This window comes from Mastigoproctus giganteus, chromosome 12 (genome assembly GCF_048544385.1).
Source record: "Mastigoproctus giganteus isolate SK-2022 chromosome 12, ASM4854438v1, whole genome shotgun sequence".
In the NCBI taxonomy this organism is placed as follows: Eukaryota; Metazoa; Arthropoda; class Arachnida; order Uropygi; family Thelyphonidae; genus Mastigoproctus; species Mastigoproctus giganteus.
The window spans coordinates 64964215-64983124 of NC_143586.1; the positions used below are offsets into that span (position 1 = coordinate 64964215).

General features: G+C 35.6%; 1 protein-coding gene across 1 annotated transcript in view; it reads right to left on the reverse strand.

The window, feature by feature from the left end:
* The window catches only part of spas (spastin), a 280837-nt gene that overhangs the window by 141811 nt on the left and 120116 nt on the right, over positions 1-18910 (reverse strand). The window contains exons 2-3 of the mRNA XM_090386532.1: positions 9848-9934; positions 290-373 (exon numbers count right to left, since the gene is read on the reverse strand). Coding sequence (XP_090242658.1) covers positions 290-373; positions 9848-9934 — 171 coding nt within the window. The remainder of the gene's footprint in view (positions 1-289; positions 374-9847; positions 9935-18910) is intronic.

The window sequence follows — 18910 nt, forward strand, 5'->3', positions numbered from 1 at the left end:
ATAGGCTTTCTTGCACCATGCGGCCGTTACTAATACTAACTACTGTCACCTACTGTAGGCTATGTAGCACAGTCTGTTAAGAATGGGAGTGATCACAGAGTGTGTATATCACACATAGCAGGTTCTCTCTTATAATTTATTTTGAAGCCACTTTTTGAGTGATTAGAAATTGCATTAGTACTAGTATTAAGCAAATGATGCAAAACAAAAAAAAAAAAAAAAAACCCTTTTCATTCTAAGTATAAATCAATAAACCACCCATTCATATTTTTTGGCAAACACAACCTACCTAAAAAGTCAAGTCGATCTTTAGCCATAATTAAGTTAGTTTTCATTTTGTCTTGAAGCCTCGTTGCTCTATCCCATATTTGACCTAAAATAGAAAATAACTTATGTTAATTAATTCTAGGAGTTATCAATAATCCTTATATAATTTTCCACTATTAATAAAGGAAATGTTAATTTTATATATATATATACGTACATGGGCACCTGCAGGATATTTTGCAAGGTGGTGCATGGAAATCAATTTTTTGTTCAAATTTTCGAAAACATCATGCAATATCTTGTTTCAATAAATTAATTGAAAATATTAAAAATTGTGTATTACTTCAAAATCCAAAGCACTTGCACCATGCTGCTGGTGCCCATGTACATATATATAGTGAAACTCTTATTATAAAAGATTTCAGTTTATAGCACTCTGCCACTTGTAAAGCTCTTTTATTCTGGCTAATGGTTTAGTCATACAAAGGCACCTTGCGTTTTTTTTTAAATTTTTAGTCCACCTGCTTATGTTTTTTTTAAAGGTGCCAATAAGGAATACACCTGGATATAACCCTCCTTCCTCTTGATTTCTGGAATAATACAGACTAAACTGTAGGAGTCATTCATGGTTCAGTTTATTTACTTCATAGAAATTGTTTCTAGTGAGGTTGATATGTTTTTATTTCATATTTAACTTCAAGTTTTGAATGTAGAAAGACTTGGTATCTAGTCATTTATTAGATTCACATGTTCTCCTCAGCTTTTATGTATTATTTTTTTATTAAAATTCAACACTGTCAGTCTTCTTTCCTTGCTTGTACAGTAATCAACAAATTGTGTCTGCTCAACATAGTATCATTAAATTTCATTAATGACAGCATTATTATGTAAATACACATTTTTATCATGCTCTGCTCAAGATATGCTTAGTTTAGTCATATGCATCAGATCCTTTTAAAATTCATTCTTTTCAATAGAATGGAAAAATGGTTGAAGGGGGGAAGGAAAAGAAAATCCTGTATAGTACATTAAGTGTGCATGTTTCAACTTAAGTATAAACCATTGTTTCATAAACAGCACAAAAAATAAACTGAAAAACCAGTAGTATTTATCAAAATACTGTGGGGGGTTTTGCATTTTTTATATTTGATGAAATATAAAAAACATAACCCCCAACTTTTGGTGGGGAGGGATTAAAGCTTTCCAGCTTATAGGTCTCTTCTGGGCATCCCCTACAAAGCACTATAACAGGAGTTTACTGTATATAAGTAGTGCAAAAACAAAGATTATTCATTCTTCGGCAATAACATTTTTATAACAATCATTTTAATCTGATACATTAATAATGAATTATAATTTAATTTTGCCACATTATAATACTAAATAATGTATCTGACTTAAAAATACAAAATTTATTAATAATTCAACATCAATGACATTTATAAAATCTTAATTTTCTACACAACAAACAATTAGTACTGAACCCACTTAAAAGTATTTATTTGTTGTATCTCAATTTTTCTTTATTCAAAATTTTCCCTATTTTGCTATGTCAGTTTCATATATATGTGTGTGTGGGGTTATGTAGAAGGATATGAGGAATAGAAATAAAGGGTATATAGTGTTCACCCTAGGGCTTACAATACCGGTCAAAATCTTAATACTGGTATTCCAAAAACAAACGTTTTTCTCAATAAATTTTGATGACAATTAATAAAGTAAGGAAAAGACAAGTAATGTAATTACTTGAATTCAAGTTTTAAATAAACATTTATTGCAATAATAAATATTCTGAAAAAAAAAAAAAAATCATTAAAAATAAGTTATTCTAAAAACAAAAAAAAATACATACTGTTACTGCAAAGTTTAGTTATGTTTAAGCATCCACAATACCTGTCCAAATAAAGTGAGCTCTTAAGAAACATAAGCAATCAATAGTATGATCGTTTAAAATGGATCCAATTTTGGTACATACAGTATTTGATTAGCGGCAGAAAACGCCCTTTCAGATTCTATTCTGGTACTATTGTACTGAGATAATTGTAGACTATCTCAGTCCATATTTTCTAGGCTTTGAACTTTTTTAGCAAAAATAGTTGAAAGTATTTCATTAATTTCCAACTAAAGTTCATCTTTTAAAATCTCATTGGAGTCAGGCAATTTCTTATTTTGGAAAGAATTTGCAGACGTTGATGTTCTGTTCCATGTTGGTATTCTATGGTTGAATTATGTTCATCATTTTCTGAAGGAGAAAGAAGTTTTATTCAGTGAAGTATAATTTTCCTTATAGTACCTTTACTGAGCCTGGGAGAGAGAGCAAAGAGTGGTGATAAGAAATAAAGAGAGCAAAGAGTGCAGTTAAGGAATTCTTCATATATAAATGCAAAGAAGAGAAGGACAAATCAAATCGGATGCATATGTAATTGTGTGGGATAGTATTAGTTATCCCAACTGATGTTGCAGATGAACTAGACAGCTACTTTGCATCAATATTTACAAAAGAAAAACCCTTCACGTCAATGAGAAATTATGGGAGTGAAGTTGAAAAAAATGTAATTAATGATGTTGAAATTTCACATGTCGATTTAATGAGAAAACTTTCGTGACAACAGGCGAGTAAGGCTCCTATGGCTGATGGTATATACCCTATAATCTTAAAGGAGGTGGCAAGAAGTGAGTACATTGAATCATTAAGGCTAGTTATGAGAGCATCGCTGGACAGGAGAGATTCCGTCGGATTGGTGTAAATTGGAACATAAAAGGCGGTTCTAGGAGTGTAACGGGAAATTACTGACCGGCCAGTCTAACTTCAGTAGTAGGGAAAATCATGGAGGCAATGATCAAGGTTGGAATTCAGGATCATTTAGATGGAAATCTGTAGGATACACAGCATGGTTTTGTGAAGGGAATCTAATGCTAATGTTTAACAAATCTGGTTAGCCATTTTGACAGGTCACTCGTGAGCTGGATTTAGAGAATAATTCCGACATTTTTTATTTAGATATCACAAAGCATTTGACTCAGTCCCACATGAGTGGTTACTTTATAAGTTGGAGCATGGTGGAATCATAGGGAAAATCCTTAGATGGATAGCACAATGGCTTGAGGGCACAGGCAGGGGTTGTGATAAATGGTTATTTCTCAGATTGGGTTAATGTAAGAAGTGGGACCAGTATTGATGGGACCACTGTTGTTTTTGATTATCTTAAATGACATCTGTGAAGGGATATAGGGTGTGAGGTCTAAACTTGCAGACGATGTAAAGATCAGTAGAGTAGTTAATGATTGCCGCCAAACAGAGCTTCTTCAGAGTGACCTAGGTAGACTTCCGGGATGGTCAGACAAGTGGCAGCTATATGCTTTAATTCAGCAAAATGCAAGGTCTTACACCTGGGGAACAGCAACCCCCAAAATAACTTATACACTTGGTGGAGTTGAACTAAAGTCAGTAGTGGAGCAATGGGACTTGGGAGTTACAACATGGTCAGACACTAAGTTGTCCGAGAATTGTGGGCAGGTTGCAATGTTGCATGGTGTCCTATTGATGATTTATCGAACATTTGCTAGTAGAGATAAGGACGTCATAATCACATAAAGGTGATTTTATAACCTTTATGTGATTAGATTAAACTATTTTTTTAAAATTATTACCGAAAAATCTGTATTTTTGTATCAATACCGGTATTCAAATATCGGAAAAAAATGACCAGTATCCCGGTATTGTAAGCCCTAGTTCATCCCCTAATACTTATATTCTATATTCTCAAATTTATCCTGTTGGTATTATATTTTTAAAAAAATAATAAATAAATATATATTTATTTATTATTTTTTTTAATCATAAAAACAGATTTCATTTACTGTACATATGACACCCACATGGTAAAGTGCATTTGGAAATTAAAAACTTCAACATATTTTTATTGACATCTTAGAACTATTTGTATATTTTGGGTTTTCTGCTTTCTCAGAACTATATATCAAAACTTATGAACAAAACTGCTTACATCTATTCATCAGTTTTGCAATGAACTAATACCAGTTCATCATCCTCTCTCTCTCTCTCTCTCTCTCTCTCTCTCTCTCTGAGATTAGATGTGTTAGGAAAATGAAGTAAAAGAAAAACTCAGTGAGGCTAGTTTTCAGATGTTGCTGCTTATTTCTATTAGTCAAAGAGGAGTGTAGATTTAAAACAGTGTACAATATATCATCATTGAGAATTAAATTCCAATAAAAATTCATGTTCAATATGGTTTAGAAATAGGGACTAGAAAATCCAAAAATTGTGATGCATGCTCAAAATACATTTGCAAAGAACACTGCTGAATAAAAATGTGCCTAACAAAATGGTTTTCAAACTTATTATTAGATTTGGTCTTTGAGGCTGTTGCACACATTCTCATTGTTTTAGACTCTTCCCAGGTAGCAAGCTGGGCTTGCTACCTGGGAAGAGTCTAAAACAGTGAAGAAACTAATATTCAGATAACAATTGAGTCAAATGCAGGGAATTAAATGAAGTCTGGTCATTCTGCAACAACAAAATCCTTTGCTTGCACTTTCACAATGGTGGGGCTGTTAGTAACTCTGGGTATAACTCCAATGTGCAAGTCCTGAAATACAAAACCTAGTATACTGAGGTGACCACTCAAGTCACACTTGAGTGGTCACCTCAGTATACTAGGTTTTAATTGAACTTGAGTGATAAGGATTGAGGTATAGCATCCACATAACAGAGAGGACTGCCCCCCTGTTTCCAGGCAATACTAGGTGGTGGTTGATTTATCAACCAGTGCAATACTACCCCTTTGATTATTGGAAGCACGAAGTGGTGAAATCCATGTTTGGTCTCCAAAGCTAATAGATTAACTAGAGCTGCAGACAGAGGTGAAAATGATTCTCACACTGATTCTATTGGAACATGCAGCAGCCTGGAAAGCAAGGTATCAGGGATTTCAAGCCCTGCTGTGGGTCATCATAGACCACATATTTACTTGATCCATGTTAGGGTAACTAAGAATAAGAACATGTGCACATTTACTTCACGTACACTAATGCTAGGAATGCTGTAGATAAATTTGATGAATCTGAAGTACTGATTAAGTCATCAAATGCAGACACTGTAGGGATAGCAGAAACATTGTCACTCACACAAAGCAATGCTGAATTTGAATATGGGGAGTACAATGTATACAGGACGAACAGACAGGTTGGGTGGAGGGGATATGCTTTTAGTTAAAAAAGCATATCCCCTCCATATGCTTTTAGTTAAAAAAGCATATTAAATCTAAGGCAGTGCATCCAATCAACATGGATGAACAGTGCAATGTTGAGTCAGTCTAGTGTGATATAAGCACTGGGGAAACAAAAATGAGCATATGCTAAACAACTACACACAGAAATACAATGGAGTAGTAACTCATTGTCTTATAATTGAGGATTTTAAAAACTTTCCAGACGTTGATTGGAATTATTAGGTTGGTTACTCTCAACACTAGCAAGATTTTTATAGATTTACTGGATGACTTTTCTACAGCAACATGTTACACAGGCAACAAGAGAAAGCAATACTCTTAATTTGGCTATCAGCAGCAATTCTTCATTCATTAAGAAACTACAGGTAAAAGAACCACTGAGTGGCAGCGATCACAGTGTACTAATGTGGAATTTAATTAAAAACATAACTACCGTCAAAGGTAAAGGGAAAAGCTTTTGCTTTTTTTTAAGGCTGACTACAGTGGCACATGTTTTTTTTTTTTAAAATTCTATGGACCAACTGATGATGTTACTAAAAGCAAATTTTAAATGGGAAATTATTCAGGGAAGTAATCAAGACGGTAATAAGCTTTTAATGCCAACTAAGAAATAGTTCAAGGTTTAGACCTAAATGGATGTCAGATGAACTGCTGAGACTCTTGGCAGAGAAGAAAAATGTGTGGGATGCATATACGTTATCAGGTGATACAGAAGCCTATGGTATATATAAATTAGTCTGCAATCAAGTCACAAAGGAGGTTAGGCAAGCTAAGGAAGATTATGAGATGGTTATGGCAAAGAATGCAAAGAACAGCAGAAAAGACTATATATAGTTATATTAACAGTAGAAGGAAGGGTAGAATCACATTGGGACACTTGATGGCAATGGGTTAACTGCTGATGACCCTGCTCAGGTTGCTGACAAACTGAATAGGTATTTCACATCTACAATCACACATGAAGAATTCTTAAGGGAAGGGGATGCCAGACGTTTATCAACCACTAAAGGGGGAGCTAAATGATTGTGATAATTGAAAGGAAAGTGGAAGAGAAACTGTTGAAGCTAAACATAAAAAAGGTGTCTGGGATGGATGGATTGGATTCTATCCAATTATATTAAGGGAGACAGCAAAGGAGGAAAGCAAACCCTTAGCCATAAATGAGAGAATCCCTGGATACAGGGGAGGTCTGTATATACCCCAATTCACAAAGGAGGATAAAAAGGTGACATAAGTAATTAAGAGAATTGTTAGCTTCATGTCTGTTCCTGGGAACATAGTAAAAAGTGAAAAATAAAATAAAAAAAAATTGTTAGTTAAAGAAGTAATGCTGTACCATATAGACAGGATTACAATTATACTGCTATCACAGCATGAATTTGTTAAGGAGTGGTCTTGTCTGACCAATCTGATTGGATACTGTGATGCAGTGACCAAGGAACTGGATGCAAACAATAATTCTGATATCACATACTTGGATTTCGGGGGATGGTTGAGTGGGAGAAGACAAAGTGCTGATCAGCAGGCACTGTTCTTTGTAGACTAATGTCCTCCAGGGTTCAGTGCTGGGCCCATTGTTGTCTTCAGTATTTATTAATGATACTGATGAAGCTATATCAGGCTTCATGTCTAAGTTTGCAGATGATACAAAGGTTAGAAGGGTTGTTAATGACAGTAATCAGGGTGACCTACTGCAACAAGATCTAGGAAAATTAGGTTGATGGGCTGAGAAATGGCATTTGAAATTTAACATTGACAAATGCAAGGAACTGTATATGGATAGCAGTAATCCCAGATTAACATACCAACTGTGTGATGCTACACTCAGGGTAGTGGAAAATAAAAAAAAACCTAGGGGTAATTGTGCAGTCAAATATGAAGTTCTCTGAGCAGTACAGACAACCTGCTAAGACAGCTCACTGGGTTTTGTCAGTGATATACAGAAACTTTGCTAGCAAGGATAAGGTGGTGATTATCCTTTTGTACAAGACCATGGTTACGATGCATCTTGAATGCTGTATACAGATCTGTAGGCCTCACTCTGGGAAGGATGTAGATTTGCTGGAATGGGTGCTGAGAGGGACAACCAGATTGGTGAAGGGAACAAAAGGTTTCTCTCATCAAGAAAGATTTTCAGTGCTGCAAACTGTACCATTTGGAGACTAGGCATCAATGGGAAGATTGATTTGAGGTTTTCAAGGTCTTGAATGGATTGGTAAGTTAAATGTTGATGGCATTCTTCCTTTGCTGAGACTACATACATGAGCATGCATAAATTTAAGTTGAGGAAGGATGGTTGTAGGATAGATGTGAAAGTTTGCCTTCAGCTAGCAGGTGGTTAATTGTTGGAACAAATTTCCATCTGTTGTTGTGGAAGAGGGTGGTTTGAATAAATTCATGGAAGAACTAGACTAATTCTTGGAGTATGGATAGGTGAAGCGTGTTATTTTTAATTTTTTTTTTTTTTTTTTTTTTGCTGACACTTGATAGGCTTGCTTTCTTGAATCATTTGGCATTACTAATACTACTATGGAATACTGTTCCTACATCTGGGGTGGTGTCCTCATTACCTCTCTCAGAAATTAAATAATTTTATATTGCAACTAATATTAATGTTTTTATAGATTATTTTTCTTAATTGTAACTTAATATTAATTAAGTAATCTTATTTTTCTATATTGCAACAATAAACACAATATATAAACTGTTTTATTGGCATAGTCTTTGCTTAGCTTTAACAAAACAAAAGCAGTCTAAAAGAAAACATGAAATAAAAAAAAAAAAAAAAAAAACAACAACAATGAAAGACAGTATTGAAAAAAACTTAACCATAAAATCCAACAAAAAAAAAAAAAAAACCCATAGCAGCGAATGAAATTATAAGTTCATTTAAAAATTTTTGGTTCTATGCAACAAATTTTGCATGAATAAATATGTATAACTGTCTATCACCTAGGAATTCAAACTTACAATGGGTTTGGCCACTGCGTGCACATCATCCCTTTTATTTCTTATGGAAAACATTAGCACTTAATTTAAAGATTTTTAATTTATAAGTCACTTTTCAAGAATTCATCTAATATATAAAATCAAGAAAGCTGCTCTTCTACAGCGAGTCAACTTTCTGGAAATGAGTAGAGCGATTGGTTGCCCTATCTAATACAGTCTGTACCCGACATATGCAAGAGATATGTTCCAGGACTTCATATGCAAGTACAGTTTATGTAACTCAAGAATGACTAATAAAATATTGCTACTATATCCCTGATATGGCAAAATTACAAAAACCACATATCCTCAGAAGAATGAAGAAAATAGTTATATACCATAACAATTAAAAGCTTTATCTGGTGACAGCAGTGAAGTGGTACAGCTTTCACTTATTCTTTTAGGCAGCAACCATGATAACAGTCAAAATGAAATTTTCATTAAAGAACTTCACAGGGTTAAGTTACAAGAGATGTTGTCACACCTTATAACTTGCAAATGAAGCACGCACTACATGATGATAGTTTGACACTAAGTCGTTGAAAATGATTGGACAACGTGAATTTCAACTTCACCACAATAACCTGATATGTAACAAATATTACATACAAAATGCAAACAAAAGCTCCCACTTCGCTCTCAAACAAAACTGAACTGGCTCTACAATCTGGAAAGAAAGGATGTAGAGATGAAGGGCTAGAGTATGATTCTCCTAAGAAATAGCCGATGGGACAGTCCATAGGGCTTGAACGAAGTGTTTCGACATAGTTCACCTGTCTCAAACTTGTCAAATATTTCTTCTGAATTTTTAAAAGCAGAAAATGAAATGTTAACTCTAGTTATTTACCTAGATTCTAGTTATGCTGCAGGTTATTATCCAACATGGTTTGGATGGGAACAAAAATAAAACTTATACTAACTGTTCCTTCATTTGACCTCACTCTTAAAAATTATACAGAAAATATCTTTACGATTTTACCAAAAAAATCGTATGCAAGTCCGAAGTTACGTAACTCAGGAACTAACTGTACATGCTTATTAAGTGCAATAGAGTATTTCAAATTAGTAATAAATTAAAGTAGTACATATATTATACATTGTATGAAGCCTGATAAAATTATTTTTTCCTGAGGCATTACTTTAACAGGCAGATGAACAGACTGAGCACACTTAGTAACCCAGCAGTTGGTTATCCCAACATGAATGTCGACCTTTGAGGGGCTACTCAGAGAGAGAGGGGGGGGGACAAGAGGTATGCAATATAAGAACATAAAAAAAAAGACATTAATTAACCAGTTAAGCATTCTGTATGATAGAACTTAAGTTATTCTGACAATTACCCTTTGCTGTAGTACAGTCAACGGCAATACCCTTTTCAAGTTCATCTATCCCTTTCCTATACAATTCAATTGCCATTTCTTTATGACCTGTAATGAAATATTAAAAATAAAAATGTTAATAACTGGTAAATGTGATTTAAAAAAAAAAACAAAAGTCTAAAAAATTTATTATAAAAAATTAAAACTGAGTTAATTCAAAAAATTAACAGGATATCAGCAGCTAGAGAACTTTAAAAGAAGCCCTCCAGAATAATTAAATTATATTAAACAAACACTATCCATATACAGGGTTAAGACAGTGAAAAACAACCAGACATCAGATCAATACTATAAGAAAATGAACAATAACAGCCTGTGTATTTCTATCCCACTTCCATATGGACAATTTGGCTATTGATTGTATCCTGGGTGAATGGATGAATATATCTGTTCAGCTAACACGCTGAGTGACACTTACCACACCGTACATCAGTTCTTGGAAGTAATCTATGCAAACTTAGATGGAATATGGAATCGTATCAATTATTTATTTATCCAAGCACCTGGGTTACCAACTTTATTTAACCAAGTTTATTTAATAAGCAAATCTTGGATAATTATAGAAAAAAAAAACATTTTTACGTATCTTCTCAATTCCTGTAGATTTACTTATCCAAGCATCTGTATTAATCAATTTATTAATGTATTAATTCTAAATTATCATTTTATATGTAGCCACTTCTGGTGGCTATATTCTTGCCCACCCTCCTGATCCCAAAAACCCAGCCCAACTTAAAAAAAAAAAAAAAAAAGAAAAGCAATGTATACTCCAAGAAAGCTATGTGACAAGAGAAATATAAAAGTAAAAATAAATAAATTTTCCGTTGATACTCCGGGACAACCATATGGTCAGAGGAATATACAAGAGCGAGAAAATAAGACATCACCATATTCAACAGTCACAGGCTTGAAACCCCAGTCACTCAAAGCACATGTACAAATATAACCTCATGCTTGACCACTCTGCTACGGCACCCAAGTAGTTAAAATACTGTGCTTGGTTAACAACAGGATGCGAGTTTGGCAGTAAAAATATAATGGTTGCCACCATTATATTTTTACTTTTATAGTAAATGTATTTAGTGATTTTATTTATTTATTATTGATTTTAACACCAATATTTGTGAAAAATACAAATCATGCATCCCACTTTGTTAAACACATCAACTGACATCACTGGTAATATCATTTGTTAAATTAATTCCAAATTAACTCCATGACTGAGTGAATCTTTAGTTGGATGAAGAAAACATTGTAAAGTGAAAGAAAACAGCTAATTCTTAATTAAAAATGTTGGAAGTGGATTTAATGGTTGAACACAATTTTAATTTTTTACTTGAACACAATTCAGAAAATACAGTGGATGCAACTTATTACAATCACTTCAGAACACTGATGCTATCGAGGCAGTGCTAAGTGGGTTGGAAAACTGCTAGTTTGGGGGGGAATTCACAGACAAAGATTAACGGTAACCGCAGGCAGAAGCGAAAGTGATTCTTGCACTGCTATTGTAATGAGCAGCAGCCTAGAGAGCAAGTTGCTGGGGATTTCAAGAGCTGCTGGGAGTCAACATAGAACAAGTAAATGCATTGGCTGTGTTAGGGTAACTAAGAGTAAGAACAAGTGCATGTATACTAATGTTAGAAGCATAGTAAATAAAATTGATGAATTTGAAGTGCTGATCAAGACATCAAAGGCAGATATTGTTGGGTATCAGAGACATGGTGTCACACAGATATAAGCAGTGCAGAAATGGAATTTGAGGAGTACAATGTGTAAAGAAAGGACAGACAGGGTAGGAAGGATTATGCTGTTAATTAAGAAACAAAATCTAAGGAAGTGCATCCATTTGACACCGGTGAACAGTGCAATGTTGTGTCTGTTTGGTGTGACAAACACTGGGAAAGGGGGAAAACGAGAGTACATCATAGGCCTAATGATGCTGATGAGAACAATGAACAGTTGTGTAGAGAAATAGAATGGGCCAGTAAAACAGAATGTCTTGTAATGGAGGATTTTAACTTCCCAGATATTGACTAGAACTTGAGTTGGTCACTAGCATGTTCCCAAGACTTTTGTGGATTTATTGGAGGATTCTTTTCTACACCAACATGTTCGAGGGGCAACCAGAGGGAGTAATACCCTTTATCTGATTTTCAGCAGTGATGATGCAATTCATTAGGAATTTGCAAATTAAGGAAGCACTAGGTGACAGTGATCACAGTGTATTACTTAAAGATGTAACTATGATCAAGGGTAAAGGGAAGGGTTTTTGTTTTCATAAAGGTGGCTACAGAGGTCTCAGAGATTTTAAATTCTATAGAACAGGATCAACTGATGTTACCAATGGTGAATTCTAAATGGGAAGCTGTCAGAGACTTAATCTTGGAGATATCTATTCCAACATACACACATACCAACTAAGAAATACTATTAAAGGTTCAGGCCTAAATGGATATCAGATGAATTAATGAGGCTCGTTGTTGTTGTTATTATTTAGTTTTTAGGAGCATTAGCAACTAAGGCCATATTGCTCCGGGATATGCGGTGGTCATTCCCTGACCTTTCCGCATCCTCCGTATTTGGTGGTGACGGGCTCGAACCCCAGTCTAATCAGCAGTGCTTGAACTGGGGTTCGAGCACTGCTGCTCCTTCTCACCTGGCTACGGAGGAGCCCAATGAGGCTCGTGGCAGAGAAGAAAAATGCATGGGATGCATATAAATTATCAGGCAACACAGAAGCCTATGACAGATTTGTTTGTTTGTTTTGATTTTATTGGCGCATTAGCTACTAAGGCTATAATGCGCCAAGACCATCCTATGACAGATATAATCTAGTCTGTAATCAAGTCACAAAGGAGGTTAGGCATGCGAAGGCAGATTACGAGAAATCTTTGGCAAAAGATGCAAAGAAAAACAGCAAAGAGTTCTTTACTTATGTAAATTCTAGAAGGAAGGGGATGAATCAGATTGGTCCACTTAACATAGATGGTTCGACTTTTGATGATCCTGCTCAAATAGCTGATAAACTGAATGAGTATTCTGCATCTACATTCACACATGGAGTTCTTCAAGGAGGGAAATGTCAGAAGTTTATCAAACTCTAACAGGAAGCTAAGTGATTTTGTGATAACTGAGAGCAAAGTGGAGGAGAAATTGTTGAAATTAAACATAAAAAAAGGCACCTGGGGCAGATGGAAACTATCCAGTTATAATGGAGGCAGCAAGGGAAGTAAGCAAACCCTTAGCCATAATTATAAGAGCATAATTAGAGTCAGGGAAGATCCACATGGACTGGAGATGTGCAAATGTATCTCCAATTCACAAAGGGGGGTTCAAAGGGTGACATAATTATAGACCTGTTAGTTTAACTTCTGTTCCAGGGAAAATGGAGTCACTGTTTAAAGATATGATACAAGATCGCCTAGACAAGACAGCACCAATAGTTCAGACAGAGCATGGGTTTGTTAAGGGGAAGTCTTGTTTGACTATGATTGGATACTACGATGTGGTCACAAAGGAACTGGATGCCAAAAATAATTTTGATATTCATAATTGGATTTCAGGAAAGCTTTCAGGATTTCAGAAAACTAAGCAAACCCTTAGCCCTTCTTATGAGAGCATCCTTGGACTTCGGGGGAGTTCCCACAGACTGGAGATGTGCAATATCCCCCATTCACAAAGGGAGAATATAAGAGTGACTCGAATAATTATGGTCCATTTAGTTTAACTTCTGTTCCTGGTAAAATAACTGAGTCACTGGTTAAAGATGATTGCATGATCAACTAGACAAGACTTCAGCAATAATTCAGACAGCATGGGTTTGTTAAGGGGAAGTATTGTCTGACCAATTTGATTGGATACTACGATGTGGTCACAAAGGAAATGGATGCTAAAAATAATTTTAATTTCGTATAATTGGATTTCAGGAAAGCTTTTGATACTGTTGCACAGGGCAGACTGCTGTACAAATTGGAGCGGTATGGCATTCAGGGCAAGTTACTGCAATGGATAAAGGGATGGTTGAGTGGGAGATGGCAGAGAGTGATAATAAATGGATACTGCTCTATGTAGACTAATCTTCTGTTTTTCAACTACAACTGTCTTTTCTTAATTTGAATTTATGCCCCCTTAGGTTCGTAATCTGAACAAGTGGAAGGATCCCATCAGAATTCAGTGTGCTCAACCCATTCAAGGCATTATATACCTCAATCAGATCACCGCGCAGGTGCCTAGTCTCCAGCCACTGCAATTTGCAGAACTTAAGCCTCTCTTGGTAAGAGGATCCCTTCATTCCCCTCACCAATCTTGTTGCCCTTCTCTGTACACGCTCAAGTAAATCTACATCCTTCCTAAAATGAGGCCTCCAGACCTGTACGCAGTACTCAAGACGTAGCCTGACCATTTGCTTATACAGAGGGATAATCACCTCCTTTTCCCTGCTAGCAAAATTCCTATATATCATTGACAAAACCCCATGACCAGCCCTGGCAGCCTGTCTGCACTGCTCAGAAAACTTCATATCTGCCTGCACAATTACTCCCAGGTCTTTTTCATTTTCTACCACCTTAAGTGTAGTACCACACAGTTGGTACATTTCTCTGGGGTTACTTCTACCCATATGCAGTACTTTGCATTTGTCAAGGTTAAACTTCAGTTGCCACTTCTTAGCCCATCTGCCAAATTATCTAGATCCTGTTGCAGTAGCACACTGCCATTACTGTCATTAACAACCCTGCCAACCTTTGTATCATCTGCAAACTTCGACACTAAGCCTGATATACCTTCATCAATATCATTGATAAATTTACAAAACAACAGTGGACCTAACACCAAACCCTGTGGGACTCCACTAACAACATTAGTCCAAGAAGAGCAGCACCCATTGATTACCACCCTCTGTCTTCTCGCACTTAACCATCCTTTTATCCATTGTAGCAACTTACCCTTAATACCATTCTGCTCCAATTTGCACAATAGTCTTCCATGCGCAACAGTGTCAAAAGTTTTCCTGAAATCCAAATATATGATATCAAAATTATTTTTTGCATCCAGTTCCTTTGTAACCACATCATAATATCCTATCAAATTTGTCAGACAAGACTTTCCCTTAACAAACCCATGCTGTGTTTGAATTATTGCTGCAGTCTTGTCTAGATGATCCTGCAATGCATCTTTAACCAGTGACTCCATTATTTTACCCGGAACAGAAGTTAAACTAACTGGTCTGTAATTGCTTGTGTCACCCTTCGATCCCCCTTTGTGAATTGGGGATACATTTGCACATCTCCAGTCCGTGGGAACCTCCCCTGTGTTGCTTTGCCGCCTCCTTTAATATAACTGGATAGATCCCATCCACCCCAGGTGCTTTTCTTACGTTCAACTTCAACAATTTCTCTTCCACTTTGCTCTCAGTTATTACAAAATCATTAAGTATCTTGCTACAATTTGATAATCTTCTGCCATTTTCAAACCTTAATAATTCCTCACGTGTGAATGTAGATGCAAAATACTCATTCAGTTTGTTTGCTATCTGAGCAGGATCATCAACAGTCGAACCATCGATGTCAAGTGGACCAATCAGATTCATCCCCTTCCTTTTAGAGTTTATATAAGTAAAGAAATCCTTGCTGTTTTTCTTAGCATCTTTTGCCAAGGATTTCTCTTAATCTGCCTTCGCCTGCCGAACCTCCGTTGTAACCTGAATACTGATTAACTTATATCTGCCATAGGCTTCTGAGTCGCTTGATAATTTATATGCATCCATGCATTTTTCTTCTCTGTTAGGAGTCTCATTAGTTCATTTAGGCCTAAACCTTGAACAATATTTCTTAATAGGTATGAAACTTTTAGTAGCTTCCACGTTATCCGTCATCACAAACAGTGAACACGGCACTGCTTAAAAAAAAAAAAAATTAATATTAAATTCAAGGACAATTATATGTGTATATATAATAAACAAATGAAATAGGCATAGAGGTACATTAAAAGAGAGCAATCTAACATTAAACAAAACCATTTTAATGAAAATTTCTCTAAAATGAAAATTTATCTAAGTCCTGGACAATTTCCCTTTTCATTAACACTTTCGTAAGTAGTAAATCCAATTTTTTTGAGTAATATCCTAAATATATATAATTTTTTTAAATTAAAAAAAGTCATGTCCGTCGACATATTTTAAACATGACTCCCTTATCTCTTTATAAACGACAAAGTGATCGCGAACCCGTCCGCTCTAAACATCAAATGGTATGAAACACGTAATTTACTTTGAATTTGCTATATATAACGAAGCTGTCTAATGGAATTTAAAAAAAAAAAAAAAAGATTTACCCGCCGAAGTCGGACAGGATCGTTTTTCCTCACCTGCTACAAGGGTTCATGCAGGTAAGAAGTATTTTCTTTTTAAAAAAAGAAAATGTTACTTTTAGAATTGGCACCTTGAAAAACAAAGAAAGGCAAGCTTTTAGATATTTTGAACAACATTCAAAAATTCAAGCTATAGATATTTTTAAATCCTTCTATTGATGATACTAACTTGTGTATAATCTAACAAAAAGAAAGCGCATCGAAGCTTAAGTCTACTAATTATACATGCAGTACGACCAATAAAGTTTATTTTCCATTATTCAAGTACTCTACAACAGCATTTATGGCACAAAATCACGTGTATGCAATTCAAAGACACCATATATACTTAACGCTTATTCGAAATAGCTCAATCGGAGTAGAAACCGTTAACATAATTCACTCCAATAAATCAGACACGAGAGCAAGCTTCGACGAAGGCTAACATAATGTTTATGGGTATACTGTGCTCGATATGCAGCGACTCTTATCATTCTAAATCTTGTTATATTTATTTGAAAATGAGAATCCATTGGGAGAAGGGAAAAATATCGAAAAGGCATGTCTTTAAAGACGGTCATGCAGAGGTCAGTGTTCGTATAAAGAGTACATTATCATTACATGTAAAGTTAAAAATTACATCTTTAATTTGCAACAGCTGTAAACGTCTAAACTGTGGTACCCAGAAACTTGGCTCAGGGCAACTGTAAAATTAAGAATATAAATTTTTTTTTTTTTTTTTTTTTTTTATGAAAACCCCAAACACCAAAGGTATCAAAACCTATAGTACTAGTACTTAGTACCGTGCATGGGTTGAAGGAGAAGTATGGGGGGAGAGGGATGCCGGAAACTTTGCTCTAGAGAACTAAACATGGGTTTCACCACTTCAAGCCTCCAATAAGCAAAGTGGTGGTATTTCACCGGTTGATGAAAGTCATATGAAAACGCAAGCAGCACAACATTTTTAAGACACTTCACGAATTTCAAATAGGGATGCTTATTTATTGGCATAACAAAACCGTAATGAAAACAAGGAAAGGCGAAAAGCAAACAAAATGGCAAAAGGGCGTGAAAAACGATTGCCAAACAGTTTAGCTTCCTTCACGACGTGAAAGGAATATAGCATTCAAAAAGAAATTCGATATTCTTTTCTGTAAACCAAGATGGCATTAGGGTAAAGCTTACATTTTTATTCCTTTATATTTCTGCAGGCGAACCGTAGAAATAGAAGCAAACTATATTGGAACAAATGTTTTTCTTGAATCCAACCAAAATGCGTTCAAAAAGATCAGGACAGTTCTTTCTTTTTCTTCTTCAGAAAACAGTCATTCAAAATTCGCAACAGGGAAGTGCAAAATTTGTGGAAATAACCATTCACCAAACGAAAAAAATTTTTAGCAAGTCAATTGAAGGAAAAAAAAAACTAATTTGATAATATTATTAAATTTTTAACACACAAAAAAAAAAAAAAAGTGAAAACTAAATTCATTGATATATGCTATCTCTAATACACATAACACAGTAAATACATCAGAAAGTGTTTCGTAGGGAAGGCGATCCCCTCACTAACTCTAGTAAAATAATAAGAGGAGTTTACCTCAATATAGTGCGTAGAACACTTCCGTATGATACCCTCCAGATTTTCATTCCTGTGATCACGACATTCGATCGAAAAGCGTTGTCAGCTTCAGGAAGGAAAATCGTTTTGAATATTTTATTTATATTTTACTCTAATGTACCGGTAAGTTGTCGATTTTTTCGTTTTTTCCGTTTTAATTTCTGGAGGGTATCATACGGAAGTGTTCACGCACTATATTGAGGTAAACTCCTCTTATTATTTTACTAATATTATTATCAACGTAGAACATATTGAGTAGTACAGCTCTGATTCATACTATCTAACCTCACTAACTCTATAGCATGCAAAAAGATGCTTGGAGTCTTCTGGATATCTGGGTCTCCTGAGCCAACCTCGCCGTATACATCAGAATGTTACTCTACAAAGGGTACTAGGAAAGTTTTGCAATATGACGCAACAATGAATCACAGGAAGCTGCTTGTTGCTGCATGTTGAGACATGTTCATACGTGCATAGTAGCCGCCGCGCCAAGTCGATGGGCTCAGTTATTCATTAGTAGTGAGAGTGTAAAGTGCTTGCGATGGCATCGTGGTCACGAAATGAGATAAGGACAGTCTTGCGGTATAATTTCGTGCGTGGTTTAACCATAGACCAGTGCTTAGAAGAAATGACTCTTGCACTAGATGATGATTGTCCACATCGTACAACGATATTCAGGTGATATAGAGAATTCCAAAGGGGAAATTTCACTCTGGAGGATTGTGAGAGGCCGGGAAGGCCACGAACGTCAGTTACGGAGGAAAACGTTACTGCTGTGAGGAAAATGCTTGACGAAAACAGGCGAGTGACCTACCAACAGATAGAGGACACTTTGGGCCTAAATGCACCAGCAATTCGTTCGATTCTGCAAGATCATTTGCACGTGAAGAAACTTTGTTCTCTCTGGGTGCCGCATCAACTGACTGAAGAGCAGATGACAGGACGTGTGACTTGGTGCCGGGAGATGTTAAAAAAGTTTGATAATGGACAATCTCGGTATGTGAACAACATCGTGACAGGCGACGAGACTTGGCTGTACTATTACGATCTGCCGACCA